Here is a 24,674-nt window from a genome sequence, read left to right on the forward strand (position 1 = left end):
TTTCCTCCAATTTTCCTAACCGAAACATTAAAGTTGCTCTATGGCATCAAATTACTAACAATATTGTAATACCTATGTAAAATGTGCTTAAGAATATTTTGTAAGACTAAATCTAAATTCTAAGTTTCTGCCATAAGTCACCTACCTGCTTTTAAAAACTCTATTCACGAGTGCAAATCTTAGCTAAAAAAACTAATTAAAAGCAAAGTATTTTTTATTTGAGTAATTCCTAATTTAAGCTGTTTTTATTTCAATTGTAAAATTAAGTTACAAAATAAAATTATGTTGTCTGCGGACATTCCCATACTCCTATTATACTCAAACGTTTGAAACTGTAGATTTCAGAACGTTACTCTGTTACGTTCTGAAATTGATTAAGGGGCAAAGGAATGTTCTTGACCCCGTTCGAAATTCAAAATTAGAACAGTGTGCTCGTCGTCTTACCAACTAAGTGGCTCAAGACGCGTTAGCGGGCGCGGGTGCGCTGGGCGGGGTCTGCGGAGACGCGGCTCTCCGCTATCGGCACACCGAAACACACATTTTTCCCGCCGCAAACCTCGCGCTGAAGGTTAGCCGCGACCCGCAGACCTCGTTGGGGCAGACAGAGATAGCATCTTTAGCTTTCACGCGCCTGCGCGATCTTTAAGCGCCAATTTTGACAGCTGGAGTTTCCTTTCGGATTATAAAGATGTTGCTACGCGAGCGTGAGGACGTAGCTCGTAGCCGTATGTTAAAATATACTAGGTGCTGTGCTACACGGCGCATGTTCCTATAGACAGCGTTCTTTGTATGAAGATTTTCAAATGACTTTAATAGAATTTCCGATACATTGCGGCAGAATTATTGTATTCATACATGTCTAAATATCACTATATTGCACTTGTGTAATATACACGTGAATAAAAGATGTACTGTAGTACCCGTGGTTCCAAAATCTTGGGCCGTCGGTCCCCGTTTTTATTACTACCTACGCTAAAAAATAATTTGAGCTCGCTTAATTTGGTTTACAGCAATGAGCAGACTACTTAATTGCCGGAAAATTGGCAAGGTCAAGGCTAGCTTTGTTTGATAATAAAATCTTTCTATTTTCGCAAGTCAAGCAACGTTGTACCTACTAGGTACCAGACCAACACTGATAAATAGGTGGAGGAAATAACTATACTTACTTATCTACTTATATTCTCATCGTTTTGGCGTGGGTGTAGAATGTTTTTTTTTAAGTGAATTAGTATTAAGTAGTCATTGGGGGCCGGTGTCGGCAAATATAGGTACTAGGTAATACTTAATATTATCTACATAGCTAATGTTATCACTATCATTTACTTAGTGATAAGTAGGTATTTTTAACCCACTTCATAAAAAGGAGGAGGTTATCAATTCGACTGTATGTTTTTTTTTGTATGTTTGTTACGCGATTACTCCGTCAATTATGAACCGATTTTGATGATTCTTGGTCCCTCTTCGGAGATGGAGAACGGAACTCCTCAATGGATAAGAGTAAATTGCTCGCGATCAGTGTAATAGCTTAGTAAATAGTAGGTTTTTAACTAGGCATATCATATTTTAGTACAATGGGGCCACTAAAAATTGTGAAATAAAAAAAATAAAAAAAAATAAAAAACAGATTTCTATAACTACAAACACTAAAAAGTATAAAATAATTTAATCTATTACCCAATATATTATGTACACAAGAGTTATTGTAGTTCTATAGAAATATTTATTGGAGTCGGTGCCAATGTGGAGTCACAAAACAATATGAAGAGTAGGTAGATGGTTCGTGCGGCTAATTGGCACCGGCTCCAAAAAATATTACTATAGAACTACAATAACTCTTGTGTACATAATATATTGGGTTATAAATTAAATTATTTTTTACTTTTTAGTGTTTGTAGTTATTGCAGTCGGTTTTTATTTTATTTTTGAAAATTTTTAGTCATTAGTTCGAATGAGTGTTTAGTACCTAGGTAGGTAGGTATATCTATTAGATGTTCATATCATTATGTTTTAAATTAATTTATAATTAATTTAAAACCAATCTGAATCTTTTATTGATCTGCACAGATAAGTCAACATTTAGATAATCTAGATAAACCGTACGTAGCCTTACTGAATTTTTTTAATTTTTTTTTCAATCTTGAGAAACTAAATATTTTTCATTCTTAGCACTAGTAGCTAGTAGGTATTTACCCACTTTCATGAAGGAATATGCGTATGAAAACATACAACATTATAGTGGTGTACCAAAGATCCCGTCGCCGGGCCGCCGCAACAGCGGTCGCGCGGGTAACCTGCAAATTGTGAAGCGCGACCACGCGATTAGCTCACCAAACTCACCCAGTCTCGGTTGTATCGCTCACCTATTTTGTTTTGATTAGGCTGAGATGGCCAGCTTCACTGTGTTTCGAGGGATAGACCTAGAATATCTGAAAACGTACAACATTATAGTGGTGTACCAAAGATCCCGTCGCCGGGCTGCCGCAACAGCGCGGCGGTCGCGCGGGTAACCCGCAAATTGTGAAGCGCGACCACGCGATTAGCTCACCAAACTCAACCAGTCTCGGTCGTATCGCTCACCCATTTTGTTTTGATTAGGCTGAGACGGCCAGCTTCACTGTGTTTCGAGGGATAGACCGAGAGTATCTGAAACATACAACATTATAGTGGTGTACCTACCAAAGATCCCGTCACCGGGCCGACGCCGCAAAAGCGGTCGCGCGGGTAACCTGTAAATTGTGAAGCGCGACCACGCGATTAGCTCACCAAACTCAACCAGTCTCGGTCGTATCACTCACCTTTTTTGTTTTGGTTGGGCTGAGATGGCCGGCTTCACTGTGTTCCGGGGGATAGTCCTAGAATACCCCGACTTACTTTTTTTATTGCACCTGCCAAGTGTCAACAGCAATGGCCGCCGCGGTGTTTAACGTACCTAGGTACTGTAAGTTCATTTTCTAAAGATATCTTTATAAAAAAAGACATCTTGACTGACTGATCTATCAACGCACAGCCTAAACGCTGGGATAGGTTCCTTTTGTAACGTAAGAACTCAGTAAAAAAAAGATTTTATGTAAGAACTCAGAGAAAGAAGATACTCGTAGCATAACCGAATTAATACCTACCAAATTGTAGTCACCTGTTTGCATCATTGATAATTTGAGTTCAGGGATTTATCCGAGTTACATCGTAAATAATGGTAGCCTTATTTTGATATACCACCGCGCTCACACCCTCACAAGTTGCGGGTCACTATAACCTCACAATAACGACCATTTTGAGGTCACTATCAAGTCTCAAGTTGCGACGTGTTGCTTTTGTTGCTTAATATTGTATGAATTTTGGACGGATTTGTGGTGGAATTATAGTTAATGTCACAAATTATAGTATATTTAATTTGTTGATGTCTGTTATTGCGGTTGTTGAATGCGATAACAACCCCTATCAATACATACGTTAATCTAATAATAATACCTAGGGGTCAGAATTTTATTTTTTTTATTGAAAATGTTACAAGAAACTTAAATCTAACCTTAACTAATTAAGTGCACAAATTAAAGCCCACATGGAATGGTGCCAAGAATACTGGCTGCATTCCAGCGCTGAACAGCCAGCTTGATCTTTTGCGTATAAAATGAGCCAGCCCTTCTATCACCAGATGATAAAATAACCATAGGTAAATACCACCATTCATTATAATATTCCATAGTTAGTCGGTCACTTAAGGCTCAGATATTTATATATTTAATAAAGATGGTAAATATTGTCAAGTCAACCGGGAATCAAACACCAGGTTTACTAACTAAACAAGCAGGTAGGTATACTTACCTGCTTGTTTAGTTCGTAGCCGAGCTGGGAGGAGAGTTTGGAGTGGAGAGCCTCATAAGCACAATGCTGGAAGAGAAAAAGAAGTGGCAGATAGTTCAGAAATACATGGAAGGTATAATGGAAAGTAAGGAGAAAGACGAAAGAGGAGGAAGATGAGTTAGTCTGCGGCAGTAATGGTAGGCCAACAAGGCGGGAACATTACTGCTTAGAGAAAGGAGGGGTTTTTTAGTCGGTAGGAGTCCGGCACTATGTCCATGAGGATTTTCCCCTCCTAAGCGAAAAAAAAAAAAAAAAGGTAGGTATACTTACCTTACGATGTTAATGAGACATGGTTTCAGCGCAATAGCAATTTGCGGGACTTATATCAGAAATCATGAAACGATTACAAAGGTAGGGAAATAGGGAAACAGCAAACAGGTTTAAAATTGGTTGTCAGAAAACATAATGTCAGGAAGGTGAAGGAAAAGGGTTGGCTCGTGCTCGTGCCCTTCCCTCTTCTTGACATTTTAAATTGTTTATTTGCAAACAAGTGTCAAGTTATTTATTCAGTGATGTTGGTACCTTACTACGTTCGTAAAGGGATGTTTAATGTACACATGGAATCAATTTAGGTTCTGCGTTTATGTTGATAATAACGATTATTTTGAAGGTCGTAGCGTAGGTAGGTTTAGTTTGCGACAGGTCGAGATGACAATCGGGGTATGAGGTGGGGGGATGCCCTGCACACCCGGGTTAACACGGGGGCTGTGCAGGTGTGCGGGGCATTCCCTCCCCGATTACCATCTCGACCTGTCGCGTAGGTACTCTGGACATTTGATAACAGCGTTATGAAATAGTAAGTACTTACATTATACTTACTGACTATTTCCAGGCCGAAAATAAAGCAATGTGTCAAGTAATATTGGAAGGACGTTAAATAAGTATAAGTAGTGTAAGTAACAAAGTTTTATTATAATTAAACTAGCTTATACTCGCAACTTTGTCCGCGTGGACTACACATATTTCAAACCCCTATGTCGTCCCCTTAGGGGTTGAATTTTCCTATGCCTACGTCATAATAGCTATCTTTTATACATCGATGTCTTTTATATATTTAGATAGGTAAGTAAAGTATCCTCTCATAGAACATTAAACACAATATTATATTAGTAAAATAACAACAATATAAATAATAATACAAATAGTAGTTCAATAAGTGCGTGTTAGCAAGTTCACCGAGCTAGGTATAATCGAGCGTTGTGCCGTGCTGCAGCTGTGCCTGAGGAATGAACGAATAGTGGCGTGCCACGTACCCGTCGATAAAACGTTTGACGACCTCCCTGGTGCAGTAGTACGTTTTGTCTGAGTGAACTAAAGAGAGTGAACTCTCGGTTTGATCCTTAATCGACATATCTGTCAAATATTAGGTATTTGAGCACAACTCAACTCAGGTGTGAAATCAAAGATTTAACAATATTATAGTTTTTAAAACTCTTTGTCACGCTGCCACGAGACGGCCCGTGTCACATACCTAATCGTTTAATTGCCTACATTAATTGACGCCTACTAAGTGCGAGTATAGGTGAAGCCTCGAGGTTTTGTTACAAGTTTTATAATAGCTGTCGTAAACTGTGACTGTGGTTTTATAGGTAAGTGAGAGGTTCCGGGTTCGATTATCAGCAGGGGCAATTTGGGAATTTATAATTTCTAAATTGTCTAGTCTATTGGGAGGCTTAAGCCGTGACTAGAACTACCACCCTACAAGTAGCCGTGCCGCCAAGCGATTTAGAGTTCCGGTACGATGCCGTGTATCAACCCCTTCCAACCTAGACTGCATCATCGTATAAATTAAAAAGTAGCCTGTGTCACTCTCCAGGTTTTTAACTATACCCTTGCAAAAAACACGTCGATCCGTTGATCTGTTGCGACATGATTAAAGGACAAACCAATGAATCAACAAACAAGCACACTTTCGCATTGATGAGCCTTAGAAAATCTGATTTTATCAATATCAAATCGATATGTATCTGTCTGAAACTTTCCGTTACTCGTTTTAAAACTTTCCGCCTACAATGCCAATGTAGAGTCTACTCGATAATATAATATTTAAAAAAATATGTTTCTATGTTTTCTATTTTATTTGCGTTGATATCGACACCATCCTTCTTCCATCAAATACAATGACAATGTCTTGAAAAATTAGGTATGAATTTTCGATATCGATAATAATATAGGCACGGCCCTAGCTAGAACCCTTCCGCTGCTCGCCATATGCCGGCATTGAGCGCCCTTAAATTACAGAACTTCCCGCTCATAATAGAGAGATATGCCTTTAATATCTGCTGAAACGGCGCGGTGTTTACTTTTTGCCTCGGTTCTTATATTAGATTGTGCAGCTGTACTTTATCTTGAGATACGGTTATTAGCATGCATTCACATTCATCTTTGAGGTTAATCAGCACTACCTTAACAATATTTAAAAGTAGATGTTTAAAATTATTGTGCCACATAAGTACATGCAAGCGTATGTAACGCTTTCTTAAAAAATTGAGGAAAATCCCTTTATCCCGGAGAAATTACAAATAATTAGTTTGAATGTATAGTTTAGTGCTACAAAAATAATTTTAAATTAATAATTTCATGGATTCTCAATAATGACGTCTGATTACTGATATCTACATAAACTAGAAAGAAAAGACGAAAAGAACCATACCGCCATGATGGATTTTGTTCTGTGTTGCAATTCAGATGCGTAAATTCTTGTTTATGTACCGGCAAACAAACCCATTTCTAAGCAAATGTTGCTTTGAAATTTTATTTTAAGGTATCTTACCTATTTTTCAGTAGGTATACAGTACTGTACAAGATTTGGCCTCAGACCCATACATTCTCGAAACATCTCCTTTATAATCTGTATTAGGATTCTGGGTTTACATTTATTAGTACTTATAATTAGATTCGTTGTACACAACTGAAAATTGAGATACTTCAGCAGGCCGATTCAGAACACTTCGATAACATACTTAATTATCGATCGATTCGGTAAGTTGTCGTACGATAAGATGTATTTTCAATTCAGAATAACCGTATCGACAGTAAAGTTGTCGAAACCGAAACCGAATCGAACATACGTAGATATCGTACGATTACGACTATCAAACGCTATTCACAACAACTTAATCGAATAAGATTATCCGAACGTCCGATAATTTTGGATGATTACTTATCGAAAGCTACAGTGCATCGGATATCCCGTTGTTCACCTACGTACCACGTTAGATACTGTTATTTCGTAAAAAAATGTTCGGGGCCAGAACTTTAAGGAACTCTAAGAAGATGAATTAATGAAGACTATAAAAAAATCGGTAGAGTGCGAGTGAGACTCGCACACGAAGGGTTCCGTGGAATGGTACGGAACTTCCGTCCCATCGTACAAGAGTTTTTATTTATTTTTAATTTTCATGGCGACCATTTTGAAATTTTTATTATTTGTTGTATAGTGGCAATAGAAATACACATCCATGAAAAATTCAACTCTCTACCTATTATACAGACCGCTGACAGATAGACGGACGGACTATGGAGTAACAAAATCCCGTTGGCACCCTTCGGGTACGGAACTCTAAAAACCGCCCGAAAAAATTTACAATAAATTTCATTCAAACTAAAATTGATTGACAGATGTTTGACATCTGTGTGGTATTTACGAGGATAGCTTTAATAAAAACTTAAACTTTAGTAGTAACTATATTTCGATTGTTCTTTTGAAATCAATAACTTATTAGGTTATCATTTTAAATGATGACTTTAGTTGCCTTCAAGATGATTAAAAGTAATTTATTTATGCTTTACATGAATTTAAAAACAAGTAAAATTTTGGTAAAATAGCATACTTTGTAAATGCTCATGTAATTGCAATGTATTTTATCGATAACGGTACCGTAATCGACATCGAATCGTATCCTTCTATCGAACGTTCTGAATTGCACGACAAAAAAATTTCGATACGAGATCGATACCAAATCGTATCGACACGGTATGTTATCGAAGGGTTCTGAATCGGCCTGCTGGTCAGACAAAACAGATGCAGTGTGGCTATGGTTCCCACAGAGTGGCCTAGGTACTTACTTCATACAGCTATTAGGTTCAACTTCAAACTAACTGGCTTGCTCCGTTTACGCACGGGTACATCCTACCCGTAAACTTACTTTTGAGACTGAATGTGAATAAAATAGACCTACTAAACCTTTCCCGTCAAAATATTGTGTTCTGTAAATTATGTCATCATGAGAGTCGCTTGAAATTCATTTAGAAGTCAAGGTTCATCATCATCATCAACCAATAGACGTCCACTGCTGGACATAGGTCTCTTGTAGGGACTTCCACACGCCATGGTCTTGCGCCGCTTGGATCCAGCGGCTCCCTGCGACTCGTCTGATGTCGTCCGTCCACCTAGTGGGGGGTCTTCCAACGCTGCGTCTTCCGCTGCGAGGTCGCCATTCCAGCACCTCAAGCAAGTCAAGGTTATACCTAAGCAAATAGGTACACAGGAAAACGCGAATTTCGACTTTGTTCTATACATTTTATACAGACATCTGAATAGCCCGTACTACGAGCTATACCTATAGTAAGTATTGAGACGTGCTTATAATTGTCTGACCAGTGCAACAAATTCTTAAAGTGAGCCATTAGTGAACTGAGATTTTGCTAATAGTATATTTTCAAAATATATCTAAACCTAGGACCATGGTAGAGATGTCCAATTACATACATCCCGATCTCTCCACTTCCACATGTATAAAACGGACAATACATATCATTGTCCCCTAAAAATTGACCCCGGAAAAGGCGCAATTTCAATCACAATTCCAAACGATATTCCGGAACGCACCTGCTGTCTGACACGTGCCCCACTAAGAATCTACTTAACTGGAGTGACCCCACTTACTTGCTCCCAACTGAGCCGTCTGAGAAACTTCAATACTGCTATCTTTTAAGTAAAATGCAGGCAAGCCATATTTCGTCGATTTTAGTTGAAGGTGACGTCAGCGCAGCTAAGCAAGTGAGTCATTATACTTACCTACTGGCATTATTTATTTCAATTATCAAAACACAAAAAGGTATCAGTTTTCCTTTGGATGCATGAGGCTATTGCGCCTATTAAATAAATAAATAAAAATCTTTTTTATTCGAATAAACTTTTACAAGTACTTACGAATAGTCGGATGCATCTACCACTGGTGCGGAATGCCTTTCCTATTGCAGCTTTTCCTCTTACCTATACAACAGTTCACGAGGCTTCGACGTCACTTGCAGGCGTCAAATATTAGTAAATTTGACGCAGGTAGCAGTAGAAGCCCTTTTTCTTTCATTTTACGACACCATAGCACACCATAGCCTAATATTTGACGTATCGTCGATTCAGGATCAAACCGAGAGTTCACTCACTCTAGTTCACTCTGCCTATACCGTATAAAGTTTTCTGTTAACCAGTTCTTAAATAGTTGATGGTTTTGGACTATTAAGTCAACAGTAAGTATTATTTTATTTAACTAGCGTTTGCTCTTCTCTGGTCTTGTTCTCTCTAAAAAAAAATTCGTGAAAAGAATGACAATAGAAAATACAATGAAATAATTATTATTAGGTATAACCCATCACAGCTTCTTCCAGCTCGATGACCTTCTCGTCAGTCCTCAAAGTGCGTGCGTTGTATGTTGCATATCGTACCAATAGACTAGTATAGTATTTACTTACATTCAAAAGGTGTACAGTACGTGTTTGTTCTTTTTTTACAATCTCCTTTTGGAACATGTTACTCCTTAAGGCATCTACACTTATTAAATTACCTAGTTTCGTAAGGCCTCCTTGTACAGCTGTAACAGAGCCCTAGCCTAATCCAACAGAGGATGGGATAGGGCGCTGTTACAGCCGCCAATCTGGCGAAGCATGGGAAATCGTCTAAAACTCTCCGCCTCGTTACGAACACATTCCACTAAATAGTGTTTGTTGTTACCCACTGTAAATATGACGTCATAATTTGCTTTTTACACTTATCTATTTTAGTTGACGGCTGGTAATATAGCCGGCAATTTCACGTGGACCAGACGCCATCTGCGACATCCAAAAAAATAACATTTCCCAAAAACATTTGCGAAAGAAAGGTATATTAGTCTCCGCGGGGCAATAATCGAAGCCAATCGGCCCACCGACCGCCCCGACATGACACTTTTTTTTTATTTATACCACCATTTCTTTAATGTGAGAGCTGGTAAAGTGGTGTACACCTTCTGATTTTTAACGAAATACATTAATTATAATTTACTAGCTGGCATCCGCGATTTCGTCCGCGTGGATTTAGGTTTTTAAAAATCAGAAACCACAAAATTCAGCTTTTTAGGTCCAGGAGTTATATTGAGCGTTGATGAGTCAATCAGTGACTCGGCAGTGTTTTTTAAAATGCATTTTCTTTTAAAGTGCGATAAAATTGTAATAGGTACCCGTCAACTTTGTAGAGGGTTTAAAATCTAGGGACTCTCGTAGTCGCCTACTGCCGTAGTAAGTATGTATTACGATCTACATGAAAAAGCAATCAAATCGCGAGAGCGCGTCAAACCAACGCAACAAATAACATGGGATGTATTTTTAAAGAGGAGGGGTGATGGTGGTATTTCCATACAAATGTTGCATAATTTAGAAAAAGAAGCATTTTGATGCTCCTTTTGCGTCATAGAGTTGTTGTTTTATGCGATTCTTTATAAAAATAGACTGGTTGTAAGTATTTCTATGGATACTATCTGTCCCGGCTTACTCACGTGTGTAGTCGACGTTAGCCCGACTAGTTTCGAACCCATACGGGGTCCTTTTTCAAGGGAGTCCGTCCGCGCCCGCGCCGCGGTTTTGACTCACTCCCTTGAAAAAGGACCCCGTATGGGTTCGAAACTAGTCGGGCTAACGTCGACTACACACGTGAGTAAGCCGGGACAGATAGTATTTATAATGGAAATCACTCACGGTAGTTTAAACGCTAAAATATTTCTATGGACTTAAAATTTCAATGGAAATTAATTTCTTAAAAATGGAATTCTTTGAAACGGAGTAATAATATAAATTAAAAAAAATACAAAGTTGAAGGTCTAATGGTACCTACATGCGTTCATAAAGTTGAAGAAACAAAAATGTAATAGGTATACAGATTTAGTTAAGAAACTAGAAGATAATATAATAATATAATAATGATTATTTTAATAATAATAATGATTTTCAATGATAATTTTTTTGATAAATTATAAATATTATAGACTTTCCTAAGAAACATGCTACGAAGCTACGCGCTACGAACAAGCCTACGATGTCAATCAGTCTTTTTACCCGACTTCGGCAAAGCCAAAAGGAAGGGTTATGATTTTAGCAGTCTATGTATGTATCTTCTGTGATATAGTTATGTATGTATGTATCTTCTGTGCTATAGTTACAAGCATACATTCGTAACTATAGCACAGAAAATATAATAGTACTAACGTACACTATAGGTAATATTGTAAGCCGATATTGATGAATGAGGTGTCAATTAATTCGTTGTTATGGTCTGGGTGACAAAGGCTACATTTTCCGATCAGATCCGATAGATGTTACATCCAAAAAAGTGGGGGCCCCCAAGGTTTTTTATATTATAGAATAGAACCCCAGTTCCCCGTAGGGATATGCTGCACGAACTGTATGGGTTCTTGCCGGATTATTTGCCGGACAGGCGTTGCAAATATACTATAGTGGCACAGAAAAGGCCTACTTGATACAAACCTTTTTCTTTTCATAACAGATGTCTGCCTTTTTACCGTTGGGCTACTGAGGCTTATAATATTATAGGCTTCCCTCTTTACATTTAATCTCCTCAGACTCGCCGTAAAGCGTCGCCGATAAAATAAACGGCAGCGCGAGAAATCCTTGTCTTATCGCCACCAAGCAAGATTACACATAAAAATGTTAAATGATCTCGAACGCGTATTGAAAAAATTGAGGGGAAATGGCTGGGGAAATTGGCAGCCCCAGACGAGTTTTACGGGCGTTCGTGATATAATGACAGTATTTTTTTCTTATAGTTTTTTATTTAATAGGAAGCCAATAGTATACAAAGAATTATTTTTTTATATCTTAACTAGATGATGCCTGCAACTTCATCCGCGTTGATTTAGGTTTCTAAAAATCCCGTGGGAACTGTTTATTTTCCCGGGATCAAAGTAGCCTATGTCCTGCCCCGGGATGTAAGCTAATTCTGTACCAAATTTCATCAAAATCGGTTAAACTGTTGGGCCGTGAAAAGCTAGCAGACAGATAGACAGACACTTTCGCATTTATAATATCAGTATGGATTAAAAGTATAAAAATCTAAAACCTCATCGAGACCATATAGTTCTAGTTTGTTGGTATTTTCATACAAACAAACTAAGTACAAGAATTTATAACTTTAGGTACCGTCCACGGTACTTCGTGGCTGAAATGACCGACGCGTGCGACGTTTTCTGCTCTTCTGACGCGGCAACGTTTAGGTCGAAACACTAACATTAATAAAATGTTTGACACTAGTGGTACGTGAGGTTGCAGTCTAAGATGTAAGCGGGCCATACCTCTAATGGTTTTCCACGCGACAAGGAACTGACTGGCTAAATCGCTTAAAGTAATATAGTTCTTGCTTATGATTGAGACTTCGTCCGCTTGGACTACCCAAATTTCAAACCCCTATTTCACACGATTTTGGTAATCAGTAAGAAGGAATAGCGTGTAGGTAGGTAGGTATATGATATAAGCTTGATGTAGTTACGAGCAAGTCTTGTATCAAGAGGGGAAGTGTTTGTGACACCGCTCGCTTGTCGCTTGTCGCCTGTCGAAATCTAATCTGACGCCTTATCCCGTATTTTGTTGTATGAACACCTATCATAGCACCCCGCACGTTTATAATACTCGTACCTACCTACCTACTTATTTGTGTTGTTTCCCATTTATTTCGTTAAAAGTTAGCTCTTATTAACTGCGATCTTCATCATAATCAACCCATCCCCACACAACAGAGCAAAGGTCTCCTCTCGGAATGTGAACAGTATAGGCCATAGTCAGCCACGCTGGCTTATGTGGATTGGCAGACTTCACACATGTTTGGGATCATTATAGAGAACTCTCAGGCATGCAGGTTTCCTCACAATATTTTCCTTCACCGTTATATCAAGCAATAGATATTTAACGACGCACATAATTCCGAAAAAAAAGAAAGAAAGAAAAAAGAAAAAATTCCTAACCCGGTGTGGGCGAGCGCGGGTATCATACGGGTGCGCGGGGCATCCCCCCGCCTCATACCCCGATTGCCACCTCAACCTGTCGCGGACTGTACATAGAACTACCTGCATAGATAGATAGAGCTAGATAATAGTGCCGGCTAAGCCAGCAAACATTTACACTGGCGATTGCTGGCGCTGTTTATATTGTCACGGGGTGGAAACTACCCCGCGAATGCCGTGAATTTGTGGACTTATTTTGTTCAAAAATTTTTTGTTAGACCACTTTAATTATAAGTAGGATAGCAGAGGCCCTAGTGTAACAACTTCTAGTAAATACAAACTTGGGTACAGTACGCTGCAGAAAATATTGTACATCGACCTTTAGAAAGAGATAACGGTTTTGTAGAGCGTTGTCTCTGTCGTTGAGACCGAAAAAACGTCACATAGGTATAAGTGACAGAGACGACGCTCTACAAAGCCGAAATCTCATTCTAAAGGTCGATGCAATACTGCTTGCCGACTACTGTAAGTGTGCTTTCTCATTAATGAGAAACTGGCGACCGTGCGCGAATTTTAAAAAAAATTACTCATCCCATAGAACCTCTGAACAAAATTTCAGCTTTCTAGGTCCAACCAACGGTTTGGGCTTGGCGTTTTTGAGCCAGTCAGTGAGTCAAGAATTTTCTTTTTATATAATATCTACCTACTAGATAATGCCCGCGTCATAATTTCTGGGAATATTCCGGGAAAAAAGTAGTCCTTTCCCGGAATGCAAGGCTACCTCTGTACTAAATTTCGTCAAAATCGGTTAAGCGGATGGAAAAGCTAGCAGACAGTCAAACACACTTCCGCATTATAATGCAAAAGTATGGAAAATAGGTAATATTAAGTATGTAGCCTTACATTCAACCTTAAAATAAAAAAAATAGACTAAAGGTGCAGGTTACCTACTTTGAAACTTTCCGGATTTAGGTGAGACCATCATCCATGCTAGACTAACCTTATATTCCTCGAAGAATGGTTGGTAAATTTTCAATACTCACTTTATTAGGGGCGAGAGCGGAAAGAGGGTGGAAACGGTCTTTATTAGATTTTCTAGAAACGTGAGTATACAGCCAATTGCATAGGCTGCGACCGACACCTTGATATTGGAAATTTCTATGAGAGCTTAATATTTTATAAGCACACTAGATGGTATCCGCGAATATGTAATATTTCGATGCTACAAGTTACAACATACAGTACCTACCTACCTACCTTTGAAAGTTATTTGTTGGAGCTTTCGGATAAAAAATATTACCTATATTATGTAAATCTACTCATCCAAATCCAAGACATCTACCTATAGTACAAAACAGATCGAGATAACCATCGGTGAGGGAACACCCCGCACACCCGCACAGCCCCCGTGCTAACCCGGTGCGGGCGAGCGCGAGTGACGTGCGGATGTGCGGGGCGTCACCCCGCCTCATACCCCGAATGCCATCGCAACCTGTCGCATAGATACATACCTTATACCTACTTTGTTAACAAAGTAGGTATAAGGTATGTATCTACGAGTACGAGTATAAGTGGTGAATATAGCCTATTAGTGATTAAGACGTCGCGGCCTCCTATCACGGGACCCTTATAGGATCACTTCGTTGTATGTCTGTCTGTCGTGTATGTGAATTCGGGGGAGTCAAAATCTATAGGGTAGGTAGATACCTACCTACTTCCCGTCCACCAAGGTAGGTACTAGAATCAAGAATTTTGGCAGGTAGCAATGTCTATTAGCACAAGTAAAGGAATAAATCAGAAAGCTGTGAATTTGTGTTGCATCCCAACAAATTTAAAAGTGTTAAAGTTGTACGATGGGACCCTTCATGTGTGAGTCCAACTCGTGCTCAATTTGTCCGATAAAAATATAAATTATTATTTTTGTATTTTTATACAAAAGCGCCCGCTATCAATTATACTGTATAAAACTAGATGACAAAATGTTCGCAGTTCGACAACTTGATAGTTTTAAGGAGATATAATAGATGGCGCAGTTTTGTTTAAATAAAAAGAATAGGTACGCTATAGGTACGGCAGCGGTTTTCAGTTAAGTTTAGCTATAGCGGACACATGTCTAGTGTTTGCCATAGGAGTGCAACTTCAGATCGAACATTAAAAAATGGCAAATTAAAAATCGCTTGTGATGCCACGCGAGCACGGCTTGACAAAGATAAGTTTATAAAAGACGTCAATAGATGGTGGAGCCATGGAGCAGGCACTTTTTTTTACTGGTTTTACAGCTCTGGGTTCTAGCCTTTTTAAGCCTTGGAGCGGGCCGTAGACTGATTAAAAAAGCTAAACGAAAGTACTGTGTAACCGCGTGTGAGATAGCGATAGCACGACGTAACGATGAATAACACGACAATTACCATTAATTAGTAGTCAATATTTGTATTAGCCGATGAATAGGTAACATTTGTATTAAACGTTGTTCATGTAAAAACAAGTAAATAACTAATGAGAAATACAATGACGCCACGAATTCTCAAAGTTTGTTTTGCAACTAAAGTTGTAGTCCTTAAAAAAATTGGTTAGGTACACGATAAGGGACAAAAAATAGGTTAGCTGCGTCTCTATTTATCTCATTAGTATCTTTATCTGTGCTCTCTTTTTTGTGTGAATGAGAAAGCAAACGTTCCTTTGTGTAGATTTTTTACTCAGTCTACGGAGCGGGCACATTACCTCTACACCACAGACCAATAACTCCATAGTCCATATTAGATACCTACCGTAGCGTTATTGTCGTAGCTAACAACGGTTTTCAGTTAACATCTATGACGAACCACCTGACAACGCAACGCTGCCAACTGGCAACTGACAATGCATTGTTTGGTTTTTTGGTAACTAGAAACGCAATAATTATGCCTTCTCTTTCTTTCTTTCACTGAAAGCTGAGAAGGAGCGGTTATTGGCTACCGGCTTAGTAACTAAGAACTTGGTAAACCAAAGCCGACCTTATCTCTATTACGCTAAGGCTTAACTGTACAAGTACTTGTCCATTACACTTTGATCTATCAATCTTAATACAGTTAGCCTTAGAGTAATAGAGATAAGGTCCTCTTTGGTTTATCAATCTTCGTGAAATGTTTTTGGTTAACTGGACTGTGGCAAACTATTCGTGCAGGCGTCCACTATAGTTTGACCTATGTCAATGATCAAATTAAACTTTGCTGCTATGAACTTAAGGTTGTGATTACTTTACGATATTCATGAAAGTAAAATTGGTTTTATTTTAGTGAATATGCGCGCGCTAGCTATACAGACGGTATTGATACGGCAGCTAGCTTAGTTATAACTACGGAAACCGCTGCGCGTTGCGCATATTAAATTAGTTGAAACACAACTCTGATACCGATATTCGGCAGCGGTTATCAATATCGGTATTGAAACTAAATAACTGTTGATTAACCGTTGACATAAATAGCCAATAACGCCCATCTTTAGCAAACACCCATTAACACGCTTGCCAATCCTTGCTGTTTTGTTACAAGCACGTCACAAGCGTGTGGCGCTTCCATATAATTTTGCTTCTACTCTATGCTCTAAGATCGTAGATAGAGTATTAAAATGGTAATAAAGGTCTAAGATGCTCTAACCATCAGTGTATCTACCTTTAGGGATTCCGCCCATTTTTAGGGCTAACGATAAGATAAGTTCAAAAGAGCTAAAACCCAAAGCCAGGAAAAAAGTGATTTTCTATGTTTGTTTATATTATGCGATCTGTAATAATTTTGGTTCAGCATATTAAATTGTGCTATTACCGATAAGGATGAAATTGGAATTGGTGGGCTAGCGTGGGTAACGTGCGGGTGTACGAGGCGTCCCCCCGCCTCATACCACAATTGCCATCTCGACCTGTCACGTATTATACATGCTGTTTTTGTATTAGATCATACAAAAAAACTTGTAATGAATCGCTGAATATGTTGCTGATCGCAAATCTCGAGAACAGCTGAACCGATTTCACAAATTCTTTTTTCATAATATTCCTTGAAGTACGGAGATGGTTCTTACGAAGAGAAAAAATCCTGAAAAAGAATTTACTTTAAGGCGGTACCTACGAAGTTCGCCGGGGCAGCTAGTAATCAATAGTTATAGCAAAAAAATTAAGATATTTTACGTTGTCATCCTACATAAACTAGGGTAAAACTTTAATCATAAATGGAAACACTGAACCATAGACTTCTAATTTAAGAATTTAATGCAAACCACCGTTAAAACGGCAAAATATTACTGGTCTCAGGTCTGTGGTAAAAATGTTTAGGTTAGAAATTATGTGTCAACGTAGTTAAGCTTATCAGAATTAATTTATTAGAAAAACTTCTCAATTTAAATTAGCTATTCAGTAATATGGTGATAATTTAACACTTGACAAAATGGCTGTTGTGATAGAAACAACACTCGGTGATATTACAGTGGACCTGTATCTGGACCAGCGTCCTGTAACATGTTTGAACTTTTTGAAGCTTTGCAAGATGAAATATTACAATTTCAACTTGTTTCATACTATACGCAGCGGATTCATCGCTCAAACTGGTGATCCCACTGGGGAAGGTTCCGGTGGACAGTCAATATGGGGAATTTTAGAGGGGCCAGACAAGCGATTTTTCTCTGGAGAGAAAAGACCCAAAATTCGCCACACAGGCGCTGGTTTACTATCAATGGTATGTACTGATGATATGATGGTTGGATCTCAGTTCTTCATAACTCTGGCACCAGATTTGGACTCGCTAGATGGAACGCATTGTGTCATTGGTGAAGTCACTGAAGGGCATGAAGTATTAACTAAACTAAATGAAGTGATCTGTGATGAATCTCACCGTCCTTACCGAGATGTAAGAATAACCCACACTGTTGTACTGGAAGATCCTTTCAATGATCCACCTGGATTGAGAGCTCCATCAAGGTCACCTTCGCCTAACCCAGAACGTCTGAAAGGCGGTAGAATTGCTCCTGATGAAGAAATAGATGAAACTCAAGGAAAAAGTGCAGCTGAAATACAGGAAATGATTGAAGAGAAAGAGGCCAAAGCTCGGGCTACAATATTAGAGATTGTAGGTGACTTACCCGATGCTGATATTGCTCCACCAGAAAACGTGTTATTTGTTTGTAAACTTAACCCTGTCACAACTGATGAGGATTTAGAAATTATATTTAGTCGCTTTGGTAAGATTGTCAGTTGTGAAGTTATAAGAGACAAAAAAACAGGTAATTCCCTTCAATATGCATTTATTGAGTTTGAGAACAAAAAATCCTGTGAAGATGCATATTTTAAGATGGATAATGTGCTGATTGATGACAGGCGTATCCATGTTGACTTTTCACAATCTGTTTCCAAAATGAGATGGCTTGGTAAAGGGAGAGGAGTACAATATTTTGATGAGGAACCTAAAAATATATCAAGGGATGAAGACAAGAGAAGGGGTAGATATAGAGAAGAAAAAAAAGATTTAATTGATGAAAGAGACAGCCAAAGCAATGGTAAAAGGAATACTAGTAGAAATGATAGTGATAGACAGTATAGAGGTGACATTGAGAAGAATAGACAACATCAAGATTATAGAGAACGGGACAGACCAAATATAGATGAAAGGGAACAAGATAAACGTCAGCATAAACATGTAAAAGAAAGAGCTAGACGGAATAAAGATGATAAAGAGACAGACATGCAAATTAGAGGTGATAGAGAAAAGGATAAACGAAGTAGAGAAAGGGACAGGTATAATAAAGATGATGTTAAAAGGGACATGCAATATACAGAAGTAGAAAAGAAAAACAGCAGTGACAGAGAAATGAGCATGCAACATAAAGATGATAGAGAAAAAGACAGGAAAGATAGAAATGATAGTGAAAAAGATAGGGAGCCTAGAAACGAGAAAGAAAGAAACCGACAAAATAAAGAATATAAGGAAGTGGACAGGGAAAACAGAGGTGATAAAAAAACTGACAAACAAAATAGGGATGATATCCTAATAGACAGTCAAAATAGAGATGCTAAGAAAAAAGATAGGTACTGTCTAACAGATAGAGACAGACAATATAAAGGTGTTAATGACCTGAAAAGACAACATAGAGATGATAGAGATAAAGAAATACAAAATAGGGAAAAGGACATATCAAATAGAGATGATAGAGGAACAGAAAGGCAACAAGGAAATGACAGAGAAATGAACAGACAGCAAAAAAAAGATGATAGAGAAAGAGACAGGCAAAATATTGATGACAGAGAAATGGGTAGGCAATATAGTATAGAAAAAGATGGACAATCTGAATATGATATTAAAAAAGATAGGCATCATCTAACAGATAGAAACAGACCATACAAAGATGTTTACAACCTGGATAAACAACACAGAGATAAAAGGGAAAGAGATATGCGGAATAGAGACAATAGAGAAAAGAAGGAAAGGGACAGGCTAAATAAGGATGATACAGAACGGGACAGTCAACACAGAAATGATAGGCAGCAAAGAGACGAGAAAGAGAAAATGAAAATAGATAAAAATGACTACAGAGAAAGAAGTAGAAGCAGATCAAAAACAAATCACTCTCATGATAAAGTGAGTAAAAGTGAAAGAGTAAAACATACTAGAGAAATAGAACATGATAAGAGCAAATCATATAAGTCTAAGTCACCCACTAGGAGAAATCAGGATAAATCAGAATATAAAGACAGTAGTGATGAGAGAAGAAACGATCGAAACTCTAGTAACAGCCGGCAAACGAATAGAGAGAGCAGGCATAATTATGAAAAGAAAGATAGAGAAAGAAGCAGGGAAAGCAAAAAAGATAAACAGAGGCAAGATCTAGATCCAAAAACACCTTCCCCTGTAATTGTAGGTAAAAAAAATAAGAATTCAAAACAAAAGAATAGCAAAATGATTTCCAGTAAGAAACCAACTACAAAGGGAAGTTCTGCTTCCAGAAAGAGAAGAAAACCATCCACATCATCTGATGATTCATCAGAGTCTAGTTCATCAAGTAGTGAATCTAGTTCTTCGAGCGATAGTGACAATAATAAAAAGAAGTTGAGGAGAAAGAAGAGGAAGCCTTCTACATCAAGCAGCAGTACCAGCAGTTCGAGTAGTTCTTCGAGCAGTTCAGACAGTAGTAGTGAATCGAGCTCAAGTTCAGATAGTGAAAATAAAAAGAAAAAGCGTGTTAAGAAAAATGTGAAACTGCCAATCAAAAAACCTAAAACAAAGTTATAGGATCTGTTTTTATTTATATGTGTTTAATTTTGTACTCTTGTGTATATTAAATATTAATATACATACTGTCAATAGTGATTTTATATTAATATAATGACGAAAAGATTCATTCATTGAATTCTAATGAATGAAAAACAGAACAATGATCATGACATAGTCAGCAATGAAAGATGAGCTGAATTATTTAAATGCCTCATTATTTTATGGTATTTCTTTGATCCTACAAAAAAATCAGCCAAGTGTGAGTTCGACTCACACATACAACATATTAAGATTATTACTTTAATTTTTATTTTTTCATGGTCATTTTGAAATCTTCATTATATTTACTTGTAATAGTGGCAATAGATATACACATTCTGTGAAAATTTCCACTCTTTACACAGCTTGCTACATGCTACAGTTTACAAGGTATAGCCTGTTGACAGACAGACAGACGGAAGAACAGTGGAGGCTTAGTAACAAGGTCCTCTTGGCATCCTTGGGGTAGGGAACCCTAAAAATGAAAGAAGTACTAGTGGTACTTAATACATTGTTTATGGAAAAAAATGCATGTAAAATATAATCAATATTGTGTTGTGGTTATATAATTATGTTGTAAACTTAAATTAATTTTTTGCTATTAATAATAAACTTAATGAAATTGCCTGTTTATGTAATGAAATAATAGAATTAAGTCTAGCATGTATTTTTGGTCAAGAATGTTAATAGTATACCCATACCCAATCTTATTTTTAGATTAAAAATAAACCCCTATACAGATCCTCACAATAGGCTTCTAAGTATTCACTTTTTAACAATACTTGCATATTACCACGACTTGGCGTTTATTTACGTTTTTTAAAGATCCTATTGGAGTTTTGTCCATATCCTTAATGCATTTGTAGGATACTCAAGGAAAATTTCCTCCTTTCAAAATTTTAATTCCACCAGATTTGGCTGGTTTTCCCTTAAGTGGAGTGGAGAGATGTGTTCAGTAGACCAGTTGGATTCTTAATAGACGATGTGTAAAAAATAACGTTAGGTATCTTGACTGGTCAACTGAACATACTCTTCACTTCACTTAAGATCTTTAGTATTAATTGTTGATATAGTGATAATGGCAATAGAAATACACATTCTGTGAAAATTTCAGGTCTCTACTTAACTATCATGGTTCACGAGGTACAGCCCGTTGACAGAAAGACGGACAGACAGTGGAGTCTTAGTAATAGGGTCCCATTGGCATCCTTCGGGTACGCAACCCTAGAAAAGATTCTCAATTCTGCACGTATAATATTTTTATGAATAGAATATTATGTTGATTTTATTATTATTATTTTATATGTTGCATTTCAATCAACATACAAAATAATAATAATAAAATCAACATATTCTATTCATAAAAATGAAGATCCAACATCACATTTTATGATCTAACTATTGATTTAAAGTAGGTAGAGCCAAAATTAATTTAGCCCAGCATTGGGGGTTCTCATAATATAATTCTGGACATTTTAGACTAGTACAATATTTGTATGTAGTTACAATGTAAAGTATTTTGCTATTTTTTATTTTAATAAATTTGAAATGCAGTAAAATAATGTAGGGGTTTTTACAAAACTTAATTATTTTAAGATATTAGATAGTGTGTAGGCCCCTAAGTTTTTGTATATCAATAACCAGGCTATTAAATTGATATTCAAATGAATTTTTAGTTTTGATTTCAGTCTGTACCTGTCTATTAATTCTATGCTTTTACTCGATAGCAGTATAGGATAATTGCTAAGGCGCGTGGCCGCCATTTTAGTGACATCAGCACTAGACTGAAGTTTAGAGCTGATGGTATATTTTTATTTCGGCTGACGTCAAAATGACGTCATTTCGATGTTAATGAAACATGGTGAATAATAGCAATTTGCGGGACTTATACTTAGATTATGGAACCTATAATATCTATAGTCTAGACTCACTAGACTAGAGTAGTCGCCCGGACAATGAATCGGTGGATATCGGTGAATAGCGGTTGGTTCCTCTTCCCTTTCTTGATTTCCAGTCAGCCTACTGACCGGAATTCAAGTACTTTCGAATTTTAGAATGGGTAGGTACCCTCCCTTTATACACTGTAGTCTTTGGGTACACCATACAAACTATTTGTGAATGTAATATCGCTACATTTTGTATGTTTGTGTATTCAGTAGGTAGGTACTTTGATTAGGTACCTACTACCTATATTATATCAAAGACTAAGTAGGTAAATATTATCTTATTTTAATCATAGTAGGATTCCAAATTTGGTTTGTAAAGTAAAAGGAAACCATAAAACATGTCAAAGTTTCAAATGGTCATCACCTGATAACAGTGATAACAGGATGTCGACGACTCGCCGCCCGGCGAGATCATTCTATTGGGTCACTTAGCTTTTGTATAAGAATTAAAGTGGCGAGAATGGCACTCGTTACATTTTATTGTATACCTTTAGATACAGACCAAAGTAACAACTCTAATTTTTTATTATTAGGTATGTTGCAAAAAATAATCTTGCAGAATCAACGCATCGGTTTATTTAATAAACTACCTAGTGGTTCGCCCTGAACTGACTCTCCCAGATAGATACTTTAAAAATGAAATAATTTCGTTTTTTATAAATTGTTTACCTATTTAATTTTAGTATTTGTTGTTCCAGTACATGATATAGGTAACGTAAATTATAGGTACACAAGTTTCAGTTTCTAATAAGTAGGTATGTATAGCCGCAGAGCGTCGAATTCAATTTCCACTTCAAAGCCCCCCATTTCATATGAGAGCCCCCCTGAAATAACGCCTTTTATATATTTTATGCAATGTTCGGCTGAAGGCCATCAGTTTACATATTATGTTTAAATTTGAAATAATTATGTTCAGTAATCAGAAGTTATAAAGTAGGTATATAGTTGTTTCAAGGAAGCCACAGTTGCCGTCACAAATACAAATCGGACATAACATCTTGGAGAGAGTTGACAAATACAAATATCTTGGGTCATGGCTAACAGACTCGTGGAAAAGTGACACTCACATCCGGGTTCGCATTGAAATTGCTCGCACATCTTCTATGAAGATGAAGAAAGTTCTTTGTGGTCGCCAACTTTCTCTAAAACTCCGTATCAGACTCCTACAATGCTACATTTGGCCCTTAGTTCTATATGGTTGCGAGGCATGGACCCTAGTGGAGGACTTGCGGAAAAAGATCGAAGCCTTCGAAATGTGGACGTATCGCAGGATGCTCCGCATAAGCTGGACGGCTAAAGTATCCAACGCTGAGGTTCTTGCCCGGATGCAGAAAAAGACCAAGTTAATTAAAACCATCAAGCAGCGTAAGATCTCGTACCTGGGCCATATTTTGCGACACGATAGGTACCGAATGCTGCAGACAATCATGATGGGTAAAATAGCTGGGAAAAGAGGGGTGGGAAGAAGAAAGAAGTCATGGCTACGTAACATCAGGGAGTGGACTGGCATAAAAACAGTCTGAGAACTATTCCGCCTAGCCATGGACAGGGAGAAGTTTAAAAAACTGACTGCTGACCTTCAGTAATGGAGAGGCACCAGAAGAAGAAGAAGAAGAATCAGAATTTATAAGGCTAGTACAGGCGGACGGACGGACAAGTGCAATTTCACTCAAGTAGGCTCAGTCCCCGCTTCGCTCAGTCAGTAATTACCTACTTAAGTAAACGTGCTCCAGCAAGCTTATTTTTTTGGGTCGGTACCTACTTAAAAATTATCATAATCATCACAATCAACCCATCGCCAGCCTACACGGGTCTCCTCTCAGAAGGAGAAGGGTTTAAGCCAACAGTCTGCCATGCTGACCCAGTGCGGATTGGCAGCAGGTAAATTCCGGAGAAAAGTTTACGCAATTTTATATTGCGTTTTACTATGAAACTAAATAAGGATAAGCTGCTAATAATTTGAAATTTCAATAAAAAATGAATTAAGTATTTATTATCGATAGAGCAGTCCTAATAGGTAAGCTCTTTCATTCTTTAGCCAACCAAGTACAAAAATGTTTCAAGGAACGCCTAGTAGGTATCTACACTGGTAGACATAGACGTCATGAAACCAGGGTAGGACTGTTCGCAAAATCCGCGTGGATAAGATTTTAAAATACCTACCCTGAGGAAACTTACTGATTTTCTGTGATACATGGATACAAAGCACTTCTTATTCCATTTCTGAGATGCAAACTATCCACGTGCCTTTCGTCAAGATAACTATACTTATTACTTCTGTATTGATCTTGCAGAGCAACGGATCGACGTGATTTTGTGCCTGGATGATATAGTTACCAGACCGTGGAGAGTAACAAAGGCTACTTTTTATACTAAGAAATACTTAAAAG

General features: G+C 37.7%; 1 protein-coding gene across 1 annotated transcript; it reads left to right on the forward strand.

The window, feature by feature from the left end:
• The first annotated feature begins 17,343 nt into the window (after positions 1–17,343).
• LOC117991163 (peptidyl-prolyl cis-trans isomerase-like 4) lies at positions 17,344–22,001 on the forward strand. The gene has a single exon (XM_034978718.2). The coding sequence runs from the start codon at positions 17,483–17,485 to the stop codon at positions 20,315–20,317; it is 2,835 nt and encodes a 944-aa protein (XP_034834609.1). The 5' UTR covers positions 17,344–17,482; the 3' UTR covers positions 20,318–22,001.
• Positions 22,002–24,674: the final 2,673 nt, after the last annotated feature.

The sequence above is a fragment of the Maniola hyperantus genome, chromosome 19 (genome assembly GCF_902806685.2).
Source record: "Maniola hyperantus chromosome 19, iAphHyp1.2, whole genome shotgun sequence".
Taxonomy (NCBI): Eukaryota; Metazoa; Arthropoda; class Insecta; order Lepidoptera; family Nymphalidae; genus Maniola; species Maniola hyperantus.